At 44.0% G+C, this 16,865-nt stretch overlaps 3 protein-coding genes, 1 long non-coding RNA gene and 4 other non-coding genes across 8 annotated transcripts; 6 read left to right on the plus strand and 2 right to left on the minus strand.

Annotated features, from left to right (window-relative positions):
* The first annotated feature begins 258 nt into the window (after window positions 1-258).
* LOC119282259 (transcription factor MYB1-like) lies at window positions 259-2,430 on the plus strand. Its single transcript, XM_037562549.1, has 3 exons — window positions 259-443; window positions 727-856; window positions 1,744-2,430. Exons 1-3 carry the CDS (start codon window positions 311-313, stop codon window positions 2,276-2,278), a joined length of 798 nt encoding a protein of 265 aa, XP_037418446.1. The 5' UTR covers window positions 259-310; the 3' UTR covers window positions 2,279-2,430.
* Window positions 2,431-2,520: 90 nt separating this feature from the next.
* Window positions 2,521-2,593, minus strand: TRNAK-CUU. The gene has a single exon. It is a non-coding gene; the product is annotated as a tRNA-Lys (tRNA).
* A 209-nt stretch (window positions 2,594-2,802) lies between these two features.
* Window positions 2,803-7,512, minus strand: LOC119278485 (transcription initiation factor TFIID subunit 9-like). The gene is made up of 2 exons (XM_037559836.1): window positions 7,175-7,512; window positions 2,803-3,516 (listed from the first exon to the last, which is right to left on the minus strand). Exons 1-2 carry the CDS (start codon window positions 7,499-7,501, stop codon window positions 3,157-3,159), a joined length of 687 nt encoding a protein of 228 aa, XP_037415733.1. The 5' UTR covers window positions 7,502-7,512; the 3' UTR covers window positions 2,803-3,156.
* TRNAS-GCU lies at window positions 4,946-5,027 on the plus strand. Its single transcript has one exon. It is a non-coding gene; the product is annotated as a tRNA-Ser (tRNA).
* TRNAS-GCU lies at window positions 5,986-6,067 on the plus strand. The gene has a single exon. It is a non-coding gene; the product is annotated as a tRNA-Ser (tRNA).
* Window positions 7,513-7,629: 117 nt separating the features above from the next.
* Window positions 7,630-7,711, plus strand: TRNAS-GCU. The gene has a single exon. It is a non-coding gene; the product is annotated as a tRNA-Ser (tRNA).
* Window positions 7,712-11,365: 3,654 nt separating this feature from the next.
* On the plus strand, window positions 11,366-13,351 carry LOC119278486 (protein LTO1 homolog). The gene is made up of 3 exons (XM_037559837.1): window positions 11,366-11,481; window positions 11,744-11,816; window positions 12,502-13,351. The coding sequence occupies exon 3, from the start codon at window positions 12,567-12,569 to the stop codon at window positions 12,975-12,977; it is 411 nt and encodes a 136-aa protein (XP_037415734.1). The 5' UTR covers window positions 11,366-11,481; window positions 11,744-11,816; window positions 12,502-12,566; the 3' UTR covers window positions 12,978-13,351.
* A 1,878-nt stretch (window positions 13,352-15,229) lies between these two features.
* On the plus strand, window positions 15,230-16,650 carry LOC119282260. Its single transcript, XR_005138666.1, has 2 exons — window positions 15,230-15,539; window positions 16,336-16,650. It is a non-coding gene; the product is annotated as an uncharacterized LOC119282260 (long non-coding RNA).
* The last annotated feature ends 215 nt before the right edge of the window (window positions 16,651-16,865 follow it).

Below are 16,865 nucleotides of genomic sequence, written 5' to 3' on the forward strand. Positions count from 1 at the left end.
CTCAATGCATGGGCCGAGGTTTTTTCCATCATTTCAAGAAATAATGAAAGTACCAAAAAGGGATCAACAGATGAGCTGCGCGCACGCATGTCCCAATCATTCTGACAGTGAGAAAGGGCCGGCAGACCTGCCACTGATCAGTTTTGATTACCATTCTATTAACACCTAATTACTACGGTTTCGTTCACACAGCCTCATCTAACCTTCAAATAGGCCCCCATCTAGGAACGTCATACATATACACATGAACAGCTGAGCGCTCCTCTGTCAGACACATGCACACACCGACACCGAGAGAGGGGCAGGGGATATGGGGAGGAAGCCATGCTGCGCCAAGGAGGGCCTGAACAGAGGGGCATGGACGGCAATGGAGGACGAGATCCTGGTCTCCTACATCAACGATCACGGCGAGGGCAAGTGGGGAAGCCTTCCCAAACGAGCTGGTAGGTTACAGTACACACACCATCGTCTCTAATCTTTGCTCTTCTCTGAACATTACATCAATACATACATTTGTCTATTATGCGTGCGATTTTCTTTAAGTTGACCGATCTCTCCTCCGAACTCTTTCTAGCCATTGCAACTGAAACAAAGAGTGTATGTGTGTGTGAGTATGCTTGAAGAAGCGCGCGGCCAGGTGGCTGAAACAAGGAATGCGGCAAAAGAGAGAGATCACTGGTTTAGCATAGCTCGAGATGGTCGTGCTTACTGAGACGTTGTGTGCAGGGCTGAATCGGTGCGGAAAGAGCTGCCGGCTGCGGTGGCTCAACTACCTCCGGCCGGGGATCAAGAGAGGCAACATCTCCGACGACGAAGAGGAGCTCATCGTCAGGCTCCACAGGCTCCTAGGCAACAGGTGCACATAGATCTATGTTGTTTTCCTTTCATTTGCACCGTACCATGCGCATTTTCTCTTGTGTAGATGATCAAGCATTGTATATTGTTGTTTACTTGCGGTTACACTTGCATTTACATGCATATTCCCAATGTGATATATAGTGTGAACGAAGGTGTACAAGTTGGTCTTTGGTCATGGAGGAGTATTAATTAATTAGTCACAGTTGTTTCACAAAAAATATTGGTAATAAACACCAAGGTCATGCTAATGACCTTTCCGTTGGAGTTTCACTCTCTTTTTCCCTACATGGAAGACAGAGAGAGATGTATGATCAGGCAAAGTAGGCCAACGCCTGCTAAATGAATATAGGATCCAGTTATCATGATCACCTGTACACACCTACTATCCATATCAGTCAGCGTGCATGTTCCCAATTCAGCCATGCCTGAAGAAAAGAACAACCTCTTGCTGACAGCCTGAGTGCGTGTCCCTAGCCCCAAGAGGTAAACGAGTTATTCGGTCAGCAAAGTTGATGATGACATGCATTCATTCATGCATGCATGCATGCACAACCACTCTGATCTACAACAACAATCTACTACACCATAACTTGAAAAGGCTCCCATGGAGCTAGGTCTAGAACGAAATGCCACTCCCTCCCAGATGTGGCAGTGTGGCACAACAGCCACTGTTAATCAATCTACACCATAACTTGAAAAGGCTCTGATCTACAACAACTAACCACTCTGTCAGTCAGACTGTCACGTATGCAAAAGCAGCAGCTAACCTTGTCAGGCGCAAGTAAATTAAACAGGGCCAGCTAGAATTCGCTACTGCTAATCAATTGCAAGTGCTTGCTAATTCAGGGTCAGCATGTAATAACAGTTGACGTGGCCTGTGGGCAGGTGGTCGCTGATCGCGGGGCGGCTGCCGGGGCGAACAGACAATGAGATCAAGAACTACTGGAACACCACGCTGAGCAAGAGGAACCTGCAGTCTCACGGCGCCGGCTGCTCCAACCACCCGCAGGCCAAGCCGCCGCCGCAGGCCGGCGGCGAGGCGCACGCCCTGCCCGAGGGCACGAGCAGCAGCCCGATACGGACCAAGGCGCTGCGGTGCACCACCACGGTGCTGGCGGCAGCAGAGGGGGTTCACGAGCAGGGCCGTGCGGCGCCGGAGCACGTCGAGGAGGAGGATCAGCTGGGTGACTGCCTGTCCATCGGCTCGATCGACCTCGATCTGGAGGGCATCGAGCTGGGCTTCATGATGAGCCCGTGGAGCGGCGACGGCGGCGGCGTGGGTGGTCAGCATTTCGGTGCTCCCGGGACTGAGGGCATGGGCAATGATCTGGAGGAGCTGCTCGGGCTGGGCGTGGCCGGAGAAGACGGCGACGGCGACGGCCATGGTGGACTCGGTGACCTGGAGTTGGCGTGGCTTTGATGGCCCGGGTGAACGGTCAAAATGTCAAATGTGTTAGCGTGAATATATATTTACGTGCAGTAAATTACGACTTGCATAGCTCAGTTCATAGAATGTGTATAAATTACAACAGGTTGGTGCTGTAAATAAAGTACCGCTGCCAAATAAGCTGGAGTGCCTTGGTCCATCCCTAATTCCTGAAGTGCGCATGGAAATCGATTCGTCGAGAGTACAAAAAAAAAAGAAAAAAAATAGAGGCAGAACGCCCACCGTGGGGCTCGAACCCACGACCACAAGGTTAAGAGCCTTGCGCTCTACCAACTGAGCTAGACGGGCTGGTGTTCTCTACATTTTGATTCACCTTTACCACCTCACCGCAATGCGTGCACACAAGGTCACCCCATCCGATCACCTCCCCCTGACAAGAAAGGCAACTCTGATGAAGAAAACAGCTAAATTAGTGCATATGCATTTGACACTACAGCTTTCTCTCTCTCTGTTTTTCTCCCTCTATATCTTTAGGTCCTCAATTTAACCACCAAATATGTGTCACATCCCACCAAATAGGAAATAGGAACACTGATTTTATATTCAGAAACAGCAACGGAACAGTTCAAGTTCCACAAATAAATATAATCTACAAAACAAACCAAGTTGACAATAATGGACAGAAACTAATCAACCTGGGGTGCACGGCTACAACATACACTTATTTGCAACGCTGCTCCCTTTCCTGAAGCATCAGCGTTTCTCATGGGTGAATTATTACTTTTTTGAACAATCTGAATGGTGAAATGGGAGGGCGATGGCCAGAAAGGGCGATCCCAGGGACCAGCCAACGATCTACAACAGCAATGACACAGAGTACCAGGGACCAGCCAACGATCCACAACAGCCAGTCAGCCCATGTTCAGCTGATCAATCGTCATTCGGGGACGCTTTGCAGCTGCGGCGGCCACGGCGTTGAGCTGGAAAGAAACCCTCTGGCCCTGGCTCTGGCTCTGAGGCTGCTGCTGCTGCTGCTCGTTGCCCCTCTGATCCTGCGAGGAGTTTGGGTTAGGGCTGGCACCGTCTGCGTTGGCGCCCTCTTCCTCATCTTCTGCTTCCTCGGTCTGAGTTGGCGGCTTCAATGCAGGTAGGAGCTGGTAGTTCTGGCTCAGCAAGGTGTCCTGTTCAGGTGGCAGAGGAATCGAGCCGGGTGGAGCAATGGACTTGGGCAGCGGGATTTTGTTCCGGCTGCGTGCCAGCTCGAGTAGCACCTGCGACATCAGAAAAATGACTTGTCAGCCCACCTATGCGTATAGAGTACTTTGTGTCAACTTAGAATTTCCAGGGGTATGATAGAACATAAAACAGGCACTCATTGACTTCAAAGCATAACCAAAAGAGTTGTTCTTAGCCTTTATCCACACACGCAAGAACTTCTTTAGTTGCGCTTAGCAACTAACACACAAGTGAGTACCCTTGTCGACGACTCTTAATCTCTAATATCTTTCCACTACCTGACATGATTCATAACATTTTAGGTATATCTTGAGATGCCAGCCTCATACACATTAAGAATCATACCCTGTCTGTTTCATGTTTTCCTAAAAGTATAACCATGGATTACCCTGTTCCCAAGGACGAGGAATTGGAGGGGGGTGGGAGTGGGGGGACCAGTGCATCAGTGAATTGGCAGGTAACCGTCATTACGGAATGTTATGTGAGGAATTCCGTACCAGAGGAGGAAGCCCACAGGCCACAACAGCCACAGCTGAGTTGGAATATGCTACAGTACGAGTTCTGTATTGAGGAAATGATCATTTGTTCCCTAAGATAAAGAGTCATTTCAACAGAACCAGCAGCAGTTCGAGTTTGTACCCGTCCAGGACACTAGTCTTGAGTTGCCTATATAAAGGTCCCCTAGCTGCGGCAACTGATGCAATTTATCAACAAAGGAGTCTTCCCCTAATCTCTATTCCCCACTACCCCGTCACCTTTCTGATTCTGCACTGGCTTTGGTTCCTTCTTGCCGATACCTCGTCAGAGCGCCTCCTGGCCACAGGCATACCCTCCAGTCCAGAGGCTCTACCAGATGCCCTGCTATCCCTTTTATGTGATTATTTGACTTGACCAGTGAAGAGTGTCCAAATCTAACGAAAGTTATCGATAATGCACATAATATATCTAAAGAGTAAAGCCTCCTAATAAAGAAACTGAGTATTCTGTTTTTAAGTCCAACAGTAAGACGCCTGCCACAGTATCAGCAGCATCACTGCACTAACAGAAGAGGGTATTTATTTCTTGCTTGATTCTCAAAAGGTTACATTGTGTATATGGAAATAGTTGCACATGGTTCATAACATTTTGGACCCTTGAGCATAAGCATTCGATTTTTCAAATAAAACATGGACTCAGCTGAACACTCCTAACAAGACATGGGGTAAATTGAATTCTAACTCGTCAATCTTCTCCCCAACTGGACTCTCCTTGCATCATCTGCTTATAGCTGCACCCGGGTGGAGTTAAACCTCGACAGTCCCAGGTCACCCACCAAACTGGCAAATGTTCGGTCGATCCAACTTCCTAAAGGATAATGGACTCGTCTTGGCCCTAATGGCAGGCTACTAGGAAAGGTGTCATGGCCAATGGAGAGAATCAGGTTTAGCTCTGAAAGTAAATGTTAAACATAATTTAGAAACAAGAGACGCTTTGGCCGAGTGGTTAAGGCGTGTGCCTGCTAAGTACATGGGGTCTCCCCGCGAGAGTTCGAATCTCTCAGGCGTCGCAATTTTTTATTTATTTTTCTCGGTGGCTTATTTCTCCCTACTCTGAAACGGATTCACAATGATCCCTTTCTATAAGTAAAGCCTTGGATGGCCGCTCGCTTCAGATTGTCTGCATTCCTGGCTTCATGCTACACAGCAGCAATCTTTGGTCCTCACTTTGGTGGTAAGCTTCTTGTGCCATGTTCCTCTCTTTACTTGGAATTTAGCCATGCCTTTTACTTCTTCAACACCTTCGTTCTTTCAGTGTTGGTTTGCTCTATTTCTACGCCGTAACCATAACAGTTTTTTCATGCAGCATTAGTTTTGTAAGCAGTGCTTACAGTATAGCTCGCATTCATCTCTATTCCCTGCCATCCCATTACCTTTCTTATATGCACTGGCTATGGTGCCTCCTTGCGAGCCCTCTAGTGCCTCCTGGCCACAGGAATATCATCCGTTCTAGAGGCTCGAACAGATGCTCTCCCTTCTATGCAATTATTTGAGTTGACTCATAAAGAGGGTCAAATCCAATGAAAGTTATCGATAACACACATAATATATCTTAAGAGTAAAGCTAACTAAAAAAGAAACTGAGTATCTTGTTTCCAATTCCAACGGCAGGACAGCTGCTACAGTACAATCAGCATCGCTGCACTAACAGAAGAGGCATTTATTTTTTGTTTGATTCTCAAAGCTTACATTGTGTATACGGAACTACTTTTTCATGGTTCCTGAGTATTTGGACCCTTAAGTAGATACACACTCAACTTTCCAAAGAAGACATGGGCTCAGCTGAACATTCCTAACAAGACATGGACTAAATTGAATGTCAACCTTATGCCCCAACTGGACTCTGCTTGCATGATCTGCTATAGCTGATGGGGTTTTGGGGAACAAATCGGGTTTAGATATCATACCTACTTTTGGAACAAAAGAGATACTACTATGTAGCTCCGGAAGGTCATGATAACACCAACAGACGCTTTGGTCAAGTGGTTAAGGCGTGTGCCTGCTAAGTACAAGGGGTTTCCCTGCAAGAGTTCGAATCTCTCAGGCGTTGATTTTTTTCCTTTAATTTCTTTTTCAGGCCAAGTGGTTAGCTGCACCCAGGGATTTAAATCCCGGCACTCCCTAGCTACCCCACCAGATTCAATTCCAGCTTCCTAAGGGATAAGTTGTTATCTTGGTATAAGTGGTAGAGTGCTAGAGTACCACTACTTGAGATGAATCTGGGTTCGAATCCCACACCATTCCCTCCTATGTTTTACTTATAATAATTTCAGTATAGCATTGACTGATATGTTGGTCCCTGAGACATGTACAAGTGTGGACAAGACGACATTTCGTCATGAGGTCGAGGACTCGAAACCGCAATCTCTGCGTGCGTCATGAATGGCAGCTTCTGACCAAGCACCATGTCTGAAGCTTTGATTTTATTTTATTTAAAAAAAAATCTTTCTCAGGCCAAGTGGTTAGTTGACCCAGGGATTTAACTCTCAGCACTCCCTGGTTACCCCACCAATTTAATTCCAGCTTCCTAAAGGGTAAGGAGTCATCTTGGTCCAAGTGGTGCTAGAGTACTACTTGAGATGAATCTGGGTTTGAATCCCACACCATTCCCTCCTATGTTTTACTTATAATAATTTCAGTATAGCATTGACTGATATGTTGGTCCCTGAGACATGTACAAGTGTGGACAAAACGACATTTCGTCATGAGCTCGAGGACTCGAAACCGCAATCTCTGCGTGCGTCACGAATGGCGGCTTCTGACCAACCACCATATCTGGGGCTTTGATGTGTTCTTATTGCGGAACACGTCCAATTAATCCAGGATCCACCCTCATCTGAAATTAAATTTTCCCCAAAAATATCTCTCAGCCAAGACCCAGCAATTAACTGAAATCTCAAAAGCACAGATCAGTTTTTGTTCCTTCCGCGACACATCTGCGCATCCTCTGTCATGGCTATATTTTCCCCAATTGAAGTCCACAGCACTACTCCCCCTGATCTAGGGTTTAAAGCGGCCCCTTCTCCTCGTCAAACACCAATTGAGTGAAGGAAGCACCAGAGCTAACTGCGCGTCGTGCACCGGTTCGCCGTATCTGGTAATTAATCCGAATCTAGGGAAGATACAGAATAGGTAGGGTTTGTGGTGGTGGTGGTACCTCGCGGGGCGGCGGCTGGGAGAAGGAGAAGTTGACCTTGGCCTGGATGGCGAGGCGGACGTCGTCGGCGTCGAGCTGGGGCTTGCCGGCGTGGTCGGCGTAGACCTGGGCGTCGCCGAGCACGTCCCCGGCGTAGCGGTAGGCGAGGTCGAGGAACTGGTGGACGACGCGCGGCTCGTACTCGCCCTCGCCGAGCCCCATGGAGCGGAGGAGCTCCCGCACCACGCGCGCGTCGCGGGGCTCGTCCGGGCCGCCCGACGCCCCTCCTCCGGCCGCCGCGGGCTGGAGCGCTGGCCGCACGCCGCCGCCGCCGCCGCCGCCGTCCATGGTCTGACTGCTGGCTGGGGTGTGGGGTTCGGGAGCGGGGCGAATAGGGTTTAGATATATACGCGCCAGTCCTTTTGGAGCCGAAGTATCGGTTCAGATACGGGTGGAACATGTTGGGATCACCAAGTGACGCTTTGGCCGAGTGGTTAAGGCGTGTGCCTGCTAAGTACATGGGGTTTCCCCGCGAGAGTTCGAATCTCTCAGGCGTCGCTATCCATTTTTATTTTCTCTTTCTTTTTCCTTTTTCTCTTTATTCTTTCTGTGGCCACCCAACTTCCATGAGATAATTTCAGATCGTATCTTTTTTCCTTTTTCTCTCTGTGGCCCTATAAAACCTAAAAACAACGCTTTCTGAATCTTCTCTGTGATATTTTGTATCCAATAAAAGAGGTTGGTGATCAGAGTTCCCAAAGCCTAAAATGCACGATAGCCACCTCTGAGTATCATAGCCTCCATAGCCTACAGGGCATTGGACATACCCCCAGTCTAGGCGTTCTTGAATCATTCCTCTTTGCCATGTGAACAGGTCCTCCTCATATCCCAGATCATCAAGTCGACAGTCATCCATAGCTTGGCGAAATGTTGTCATATGTCCTTTGGATCACAAGTTTCCTTCCTCCTTTTCATTGTTAAACAATATTTCATTAAAATGTCGTACCATAACCCATGGTAAATTATGTTTTGCTTGTTTTCATTATGTCCCATGTTTTATGCTTGTCCTACCACTTGAACTACACAGCAGTAAATCACCAAATCATATCCGGTCTCTCCTTAATTCTGTTCTCAGTATAATTTGGATCGAGTAAAGTTGGCTTACTTTACCTTCTCTCTTCCAAAACATAGCAACCCCACCTTTACCATCACTTTGTTCAAAATTATCAAAACCGTCTTCAATCTCTTCCTTGGACAATCAGCCGGATAAGAATCTAGGTGAGTTTTCAACAAAAAGATCACTTGGGGGTTAACTTGTCGTTGATATCTGGTTTATTGGGTCATACTACAACGATCGTATTGTCGCAATGTTACCCGTTGTGAAACAGTTCAAAAATAGAAGTTCATTGCGTCCGATCAGCCTCCTCGGAGGCCGTTGATATCTGGTTTATTGGGTCTGACTCCGTTGTGCCATTCTTTGTCTTCAAATTTTTCATATTGTCTGGTTTTTTGCAGGGTATTGAGCTCCCCATTCCTCACCTCTGAAGTAACTTCTAAGACAAGATGCCCTTCCTCAATTTTCTCCACCATTGCAAGCACACCCCCCGAGATGGATTTGCCATCTCCATCAGGTTCAGTACCCTTTGAATTAGATGGTAGAATACATGTACACCCTTGTTGGTAATGTTGGGAGTACAAGTGAAGTTTTATTTTTATTGTAGATATTACCCTTATTTGCAGAAGAACATTGTTGCCTCCATGGATTGATATCTTGGTTTCTCACTAAGAGAAAGTTACCGCTTGCTACAAACTCTTGGATTTGGGAGCCCAACTCGTTGTTAGGCTATATACTTAGCAATCATAACACATGAGAAGAGATTTACCTAGCTACATGGCCTTGGATCGAGGCAATATCATATTTCTTGCTTGTCTAGATTGATTGCTCTAGCCTCGTATGATAAGTAGGATTTGGTGTTTACAATGGTTTAGATCTCAAGGATCATAAGGTGGTTCTAATAAATGGTTAGGCTGGGAGTACATTGTTAGCTAAGGAAACTATTCTATGTACTATAGTAGTTTCATTGGCTTGCGCTCTAAGGCGGTGATGGGCCGGAATAGTTCATGGACTCCGAGGCATGGGCTGGGCCACCCATGCTTTCTAGGTCTCTATTATCATGCGTGTCTATACCCATCGATCATGGCATCGTCACCTTTGAACTATCGTGGTTTGAACAGGAAGATTTTTTAGATGGATGCTCGGGAGTGTTATAAGGAAACTAGAAGGTCCATCCATGCTGAGAGATGACACAACGAGATCCGCCACCTTATACAATTCCTACGGGATTGGCTCTCATTAATTTAAGTATCACTCAAGTGTATCTGCTTCAAGAAGCCAGAATCATGTGTTGTTGGTACTAGACCTTCATGGGTCTGACCCTATAAAAACACAATGTTCATTACATTCATGGTGGAGAGATTTCATTGAATTCCCCTCGTCGACCTGGATATGTCACCAGCAAAGCTCCGGGATAGGTACCTTGTATTCTAGAGTAAAACATGAATAGTATATGCAAAAGAGTTGGAGTAGTTGCATATAAGACCATCACAAACTGAGGCTAAGTTAATAGATTACCACCACTTCTCATATATGTTTTGCAAATCGATACCACTTCTAGGTCCAGCCATCACATACGACATTGTTGGATTCATGGTCACATTTTGAAGGCAATACTGACCGGTGTGGCCCATCTGACAAGACTGGCTTGGCAAATAAAGAGGTGTCGATGGAGAGCTCATCGACTTGGGATAGAGCCACACAACTCACTGTTGTTACGCCACTATTATTGGGTGATATAAGGGCAATAGGATAGGCCAACAACCAGCCCGCCGCCATCATTCACTTTAGGTTGTAGCCCATGAGCACTTCTCGCCATTACGACCAACGATAAGAGAGAAGAGATAGATGTCTGGTCGGGATTTATCCGGATGGAGGGTATTCTGGATCAGTTTTGAGAAAATCTCTTTGTATGAGATCGACGGATGCTTGATCTAGTGTTGCCGCCGAGTGCTACGTGTTGGAGTCACCATTGATGGCGCTAGTAGGGGGAGAGAGACGACATCAGGATGGATAGGGTTAGGAGGGAGAAGCGGTAAGAGAAAAAGATGACATGCTGGAGAATTTTCTTTATGGGCAACGGAATCACTTCATAAGCAAGGTGGTTGCCCTCATTGAGCAATTATCAATGGCTTCCATCAACCAGCAGATCCAGGGAATATTCCAAAAAGTCGATTGTCTCCTCTTCCAAACGAGTGGTATCCCTTCCCCATCAAAAGGTGGCTTTCTTGATAATTAACCGGTGGTTCGATAATAGGAGGGTGGTTGTATCCTAACTCACTGTGATTAAACCCCTAGTTTCATGCTTTGAAGTTTCATTAATGCGGATTATTATTTTTGGTGTGAGGCAACTTCTTTGTCCATATCAAGACGACTGTGGTCACTTCGGCAAAACTAAAAGCTTTGTAACTCCAACCCGATCTTCAGTAGACGTTGTTTAAGTGCATGTGTGTAGTGATGTAAGCGTTTCGTATGCACATATAGTCTGTAAGGGTTGATCAATGCATAACTTCAACGTGCAGGCCATGTAGGCTCAGGTGTTAGGATATATTGACTCGGATGGTGTCAGAGGCTTTTCTACAGGAAGCAGGTGCCTGGGGATTCCTATGGTAAAAGTTAGGATAAGGTAGAGTGGAGGACAAGAAATGCATGCATGCATGTGTACCCAAATTTAGCTTTCCCGTTTGCTTGATGGAGCTCATTGGTGGTTGCTTCCATTGCAGAGGATAAACAAATAAATATGCCAGTAGCTACTTTTCCTTGTGGGGCACCTGCATGGTGATGCCTTTATTATTTATGTCATAAGTATGGTTGATAAAAAACCCTGCTACATATATACGCCACCTTAGGTACGATTCTCGGCCAACAATGACAATTAAACCGTGCGGAGGTGGGATTTAACTGCACCCTGCCGCTATATTTGCTATGGTACAAGAATCAGATAGTTTCGTTTTATAAAAGAAACCAACAAAAGTTTGAACTAAAAAAACAACAGAAGTTTTTTCTTTGAGAAAAGAAAAAACAGAAGTTGGCTTTCTCGTGTGGACAGCCACCAAAGACCAAACCAAACACAACCGAAATTTACCTCATCACGCGAAAAAAAAACCCTGCCTCTATTCTCCCTCACCTCTCGCACGGAAAGGAAAAGCAGCGGCGGCGTCTGCGATTCCCGATCGGAGCGGTTGAACAAAGGCGGCGGCGCTCGCAGCTCGAGGTAGGTGCATCCCCTCCTCTCCCCCTCTTTCCTCCACTCTACTTCCCGACGGTTGCTCTGGACGTGGCCGGCGGCGGCGGGGAACGGGGGCGCTGTGGCGGCGGCGTGCGGCGGCTGTGCCCCCTCACCCTCCCCTCCCCTCTTTCTCGTTTCTCAGCAGCAAGCACGGGGAAACTCGATCCGACATCTCTCTCTGTTCCGTGTTCTGGCCTGCTCCTGTTTATGCCAGATCTGACGCATCTCTCCTTTCCTCTGCTGTTAGCACGGAGGACTGCGGTGCCGGCGAATAGAAGCAGCAAGGCCGTCTCTCTCTTTCCCCACTCAAAAAATCGAAGGTATCGCCCTGCTGCGCATAGCAACCGTTTTCGCCATGCTCTTCTATGGTTTCATAATTTCATTGGATGGACAGTGAGAATGTATCTGATGGTGCATAACAGAGCATATATATTTGATTGTATAACGGACAGTCGACAGTGGGCATGCTTTTCTTTGTGTATGGACAATGAGCATATATTTGAGTGTGCTATTCCAAGTTGTGTGTATTGTATGGGTTTTGAGCATGGCAGAATACATACAGTCCGTATTTTTATCTGTGGCAGAATATAGAGTACCATATGCCCTGCAGAATATAGAGCCGTAGTTATTAGAACAAAATTTAATATCTCTTTGCGTCGAAGTCATACTATTTCGTAATGTGTGCTTGACTAGCAAGGGGTTGAAGAGAGGAAAGATAACATCCCTACTTTTGTCTGCGGGGGCAAAAGGAAGAATGGGGCTGGAATTTAGGACCACTTTCACTTTTCATATGTCATGCTTTCAAAGATCTTACAAACTCTAGATTTAATCAATCATTTGTATTTTTTTCATATTCGATGTGCAACACCATTTAGGTTATTTGAGCTAAAAGCTTAATTTGTTGTTTCCTTTGAGCTATACGTTCCATTCAGTCAGGAGCTTGTTTTATTTTCATTGAACATGTATCATATAGTTACTTCCTTTATTTTGTTGATGATGGAGCAGATTTCTTTGAATTACGTACTTCTGCAAACTGAATAATCGCTGGACGTTATTAGACCTTGGTTACCATGGATTTTCTTGAACCAATGGTAGCCTTAGACGAGACACATTATCAAGACGGTTACAAAGATGGTTATGATGATGGCAAGGTATCTGGAAAGGAAGAAGGAAGGCAGGTCGGTTTAAAGATGGGTTTCCAGGTAGGTGAAGAGCTGGGATTCTATCAGGGCTGCTTGGATGTGTGGATGTCAATAATTCGCCTTGATCAAGGTGCATTCTCAGCTTGGGTCGGGAAATACATGGAGCAACTAGCTGCACTTCTAAGCAACTATCCTTTGTCTGATCCAGAGAATAATCACCATCAGGACATGATGAAGGATATAAGGCTGAAATTCAGGGTTATCACAGGAAGCTTAGGAGCAAAATTGGGGTATGAAGGTCGTCCCACATCATCAGAGCAAGACCTTGAGGATATTTAGCTTGTTTAGCATTATTCATAGGGTTCTTATGGATTATCAAATCTCAACACCACTTTGAAACTGATATTTGGTGTCTATATTGTTTGCTTTTGATTTTGGACTTATGATGTTCAGTTTCACGTATGTTGCTAAAGGTCTGCAAGGAAATGTGCTGCCACTGGGATAACGGAGGATACCTGAAGCAGTGTATCTAACAAGTAACAACCACTTAAAGTCTCTTCAACTTGAGAAAAATTTGGAGTCATGTTATTTCTTCTCTCTTCTTATCTTTTCAAGATGAGATGATATTCTTTGCTGTACTGAACACGCAGCTATTTTATGCTAGTCGCATGTATTTCCACTGTAAGCAATGATCAGTTTTTCATTGGCTTTTATATCGTACAGTACTACTTTAGGTGCTATATGCTTACTTGACAAATGTCTTATTGATGCTTCTAGTTTATACATGATGTCAGGATATTGTCCAACTTTTTTCTGGGAGAATATCTAACTGGACGTCAGGTGATGCTGAGAGAGACCCTTGTAGAGCCGGTGGTTTTGCCATGGTTTTACCGCTAGTTATTTTCACTTGTTAGTTTTGACATTGAGTACATGATTTGCCTAAAATGCTCTTAACCCACTTGTCATAAAATGAGGATTTTGTCAGCTTGTTAGTCCTCGTGCAGGAAACATCCAACGATTATTGATATAATCAGGCATACAATAATCCTTAACTTCTAGCATCAATGTGGTGACTTGTATGATGCCTCCAATCACTAAATATAAGATAAGATACATGACATTTATTTATCTGAACAAACAAGATATAAAATCTTACAATATCATTATGCTATCTTAAAGTGTAAGAGAATATAAATGTTCGATAAACACATTTAACTTTGTGGTCCTTGATATTTACAACGACATGCCATACTACGCCCTTTGTTCAGGTTTATATGGCCTAATATGTATTTTGACATTTACTTTGACTATCAGTAGGATCAACAATATATGAGAGGTATGCCATAAAAATCCTACTAATGGAAAAGATTTCAGATACGAATTCGATGGTATAGCTTTCAGAAATATGACATAAAGAAAATATAGAAAAGAGTTGTACATGCCAACATTAATTTAGAAGAGATATCAATCCATGATAAGTATCTAAGATTTGTTTGCCTCTTCGATAAATGCAAAATTCAACCAATGTCTCATATTTGTTTTCTATGCAACCAGTGGCAACAATAAAATAATCAAAAACAGAGAATAACTCACACACACACACACACACACACACACACACACACACACACACACACACACACACACACACACACACACACACATCAATATAAAAGGAACGAGTTATGGAGATCCAATAAATCTCACCAGTTCAACCACATATATCCTACGATCTACATCGATCGGGTGTCTAGCATTAAACATTTCTAGCACCCTTCACTAACTAAAATCGTGCCTAATATCAATGTCAACATTAACCAAGCAGTACCTCCATTCCTAAATATAAGTCTTTTTGGATATTTCACTACGGACTATATACGGAGTAAAATAAGTGAATTTACACTCTAAAACATGTCTATATACATCCGTATGTAGTCCGCAGTGGAGCAAAATGAGTGAATCTACATTCTAAATTACGTCTATATACATCCATACGTAGTCTATATTGAAACATCTAAAAAGACTTATATTTATGAACGAAGGGTTTAATTATATCCTACCTAATAATATCTTGCCTAGTAATATGCAATACAATTAATATCTTGCCTAATATTAACGCGCATTGTATGTACTACATAATTACTAGTAAAAGTAGGTGTGCAAAATTTATTTGACAAAAAAGATATACACTATTTTTGTTACTACTGTGATATTAATACCATTGACTAAGAGAAATAAATGTAGGATCATTGGCTAATATTTGATTAAGACTATATAAAATTTGCACTACATTTAAATAAATATGAAATCAAAACATTTATATAAAAGAATGTAAGATATTTATGTAGAATCAGCAAGATGTGGCAACAATAATTTAAGACAAATACATGGATGCAAGATGATTACCTAAGATATGCGGCATTTATTTGCCCCAGCAAGACATATGCAATTTTCTATAATATTGTAATACTAATACCATTGCATGAAAAATAAATGGAAGATCAATGCCTAATGTTTGACTATGACTCTATATTGGAACTAGTACTACATGTAAATAACATGAAATGCATACCATTTATATAAAATAGTATATGTCATTTATGTAGAACCAACAAGACATGGCAATAATTATTCAGGAGAAATACTTGGATGCGAGGTCATTGCATAAAATGCTATTGGGCCTCTCTAATATAAATAACAGCAAATGAAGGAGTTTATTGGCAGCACCAAACACAGATGAACATAAGAAGGAGGGACGAATAGAATAGAAGTAACATCTTTGTTTCATGGCACTCATCAGGAGCACTACAACACGATCGACGATCGTGTGCCTGATGGTTGTTGCTTTGGTGGTGTTTGCTACTATAAGCTTTACCTTGCCATGTTGCCATGCTCACACTGGTATGTAAGACATCTCCTTACTTTGATATGCATGCATTTTCCAAATTCTTAAACTTGTTAATGCTTTCGTACACCCCCTTTGAAAAGTTTACACGGGTGTTAAAATTGCTTAAATGATTAACAAATTCATACCACTATCTTCCTGACGGCTCAATCAAGAGGCTAGAACCAACAGTGGCACCTGCTCCGCAATAAAGAAACTAGAACCAATGATGGCTAACCTTCTCTATGTAACCCGCCGCTCCATGACTTACCAATACTTCCCACAAGGACATATATCAGGCCCACAGTGATTACACATATAAATATGGGAGTCTTCTTGATTATAGATAGCCTTGAATGTTGATCATGTTTGATGGTATGTGTTGTAGTTTATTTAGTGCTACTACAATAGGTAGAACAGATCTTGAGCGTGAATTTTTAATAGAAGAGTTTTATACAGCTCAGATTGGTATAGTTAGGAGACTTGAAAGATCAAAGTTTTCGTATGAAATCAGATCACTAACGGCAGTCGAGCATACATGAAATCATTATGCCACTATAGGCTTGCAACATGTCCGCCCTCGGCGGTAGGCGAGCTACCCATGTCTATTGGCTATTGCCACACCAGCCTGCAGATCATACATTGAAACAATTGATTTGGATATAAAAGACCATACTAGACTTTTTTTATCGAACGGGTAACTCTTAATCTCCACTTTGTAACATTTTTCTAGGTGGTGTACAGAAGCAAACCTGAATTAACCTATATAAAGCACATATTGTTTGATAAATGTGCATATGTTGTATTTTGCAGAATCTACTAAAAAGGCGGTGTGCGAGACGCTGGATGCATGTATCTCTGACGCTGGATGCAAAGCTATCTGCGAGGGTAGTGGCATGGTTCTCTACTATAACGCGTGTGCTGGTCGTGATTTTCCAATCTGTTGCTGCATACCTATGTAGGGGGGCGCTCTTCCGCCGTGTTGCTGCACAGAAATATAAAGTTTATTAGCGGTTCTCGGCCCGAGCTATGCAATTCTGAATAATTATATGCTTGTAATGCAGCTACTTATTTTCCATATTTGTCTTATGCACACAAGTATAATGATTATCCTCTACTGCCTGTTCTTTTCTTTTCTGGAAAAAGTCTATTATCTGTCTTGTGCTTGCGCATGGAAGAGATCATATATCTCTACCCATGGGTGCATGTGAGTCTGACCATGCAACAATGCAAATCACGCCGGCCATTTAAACTAAGCGGACCACTTAAACTAAACTAGCACAACGACCGAGCTTCACTACGAAGCAAACCTGGTTGCCATAAAAACAGCAGTACTGTGATTA

Source organism: Triticum dicoccoides, chromosome 3B (assembly GCF_002162155.2).
Source record: "Triticum dicoccoides isolate Atlit2015 ecotype Zavitan chromosome 3B, WEW_v2.0, whole genome shotgun sequence".
Lineage (NCBI taxonomy): Eukaryota > Viridiplantae > Streptophyta > Magnoliopsida > Poales > Poaceae > Triticum > Triticum dicoccoides.

Excerpts from the sequence above, each read along its gene's own strand:
- LOC119278485 (XM_037559836.1), bottom strand. The coding sequence starts at position 7,501 with ATGGACGGCGGCGGCGGCGGCGGCGGCGTGCGGCCAGCGCTCCAGCCC. Across the intron at positions 3,517-7,174 it reads CCCAGCCGCCGCCCCGCGAG|GTGCTACTCGAGCTGGCACG; the intron begins GTACCACCACCA and ends CTGATGTCGCAG.
- LOC119282259 (XM_037562549.1), top strand. The coding sequence starts at position 311 with ATGGGGAGGAAGCCATGCTGCGCCAAGGAGGGCCTGAACAGAGGGGCA. Across the intron at positions 444-726 it reads AAGCCTTCCCAAACGAGCTG|GGCTGAATCGGTGCGGAAAG; the intron begins GTAGGTTACAGT and ends CGTTGTGTGCAG. Across the intron at positions 857-1,743 it reads CACAGGCTCCTAGGCAACAG|GTGGTCGCTGATCGCGGGGC; the intron begins GTGCACATAGAT and ends GCCTGTGGGCAG.
- LOC119278486 (XM_037559837.1), top strand. The coding sequence starts at position 12,567 with ATGGATTTTCTTGAACCAATGGTAGCCTTAGACGAGACACATTATCAA.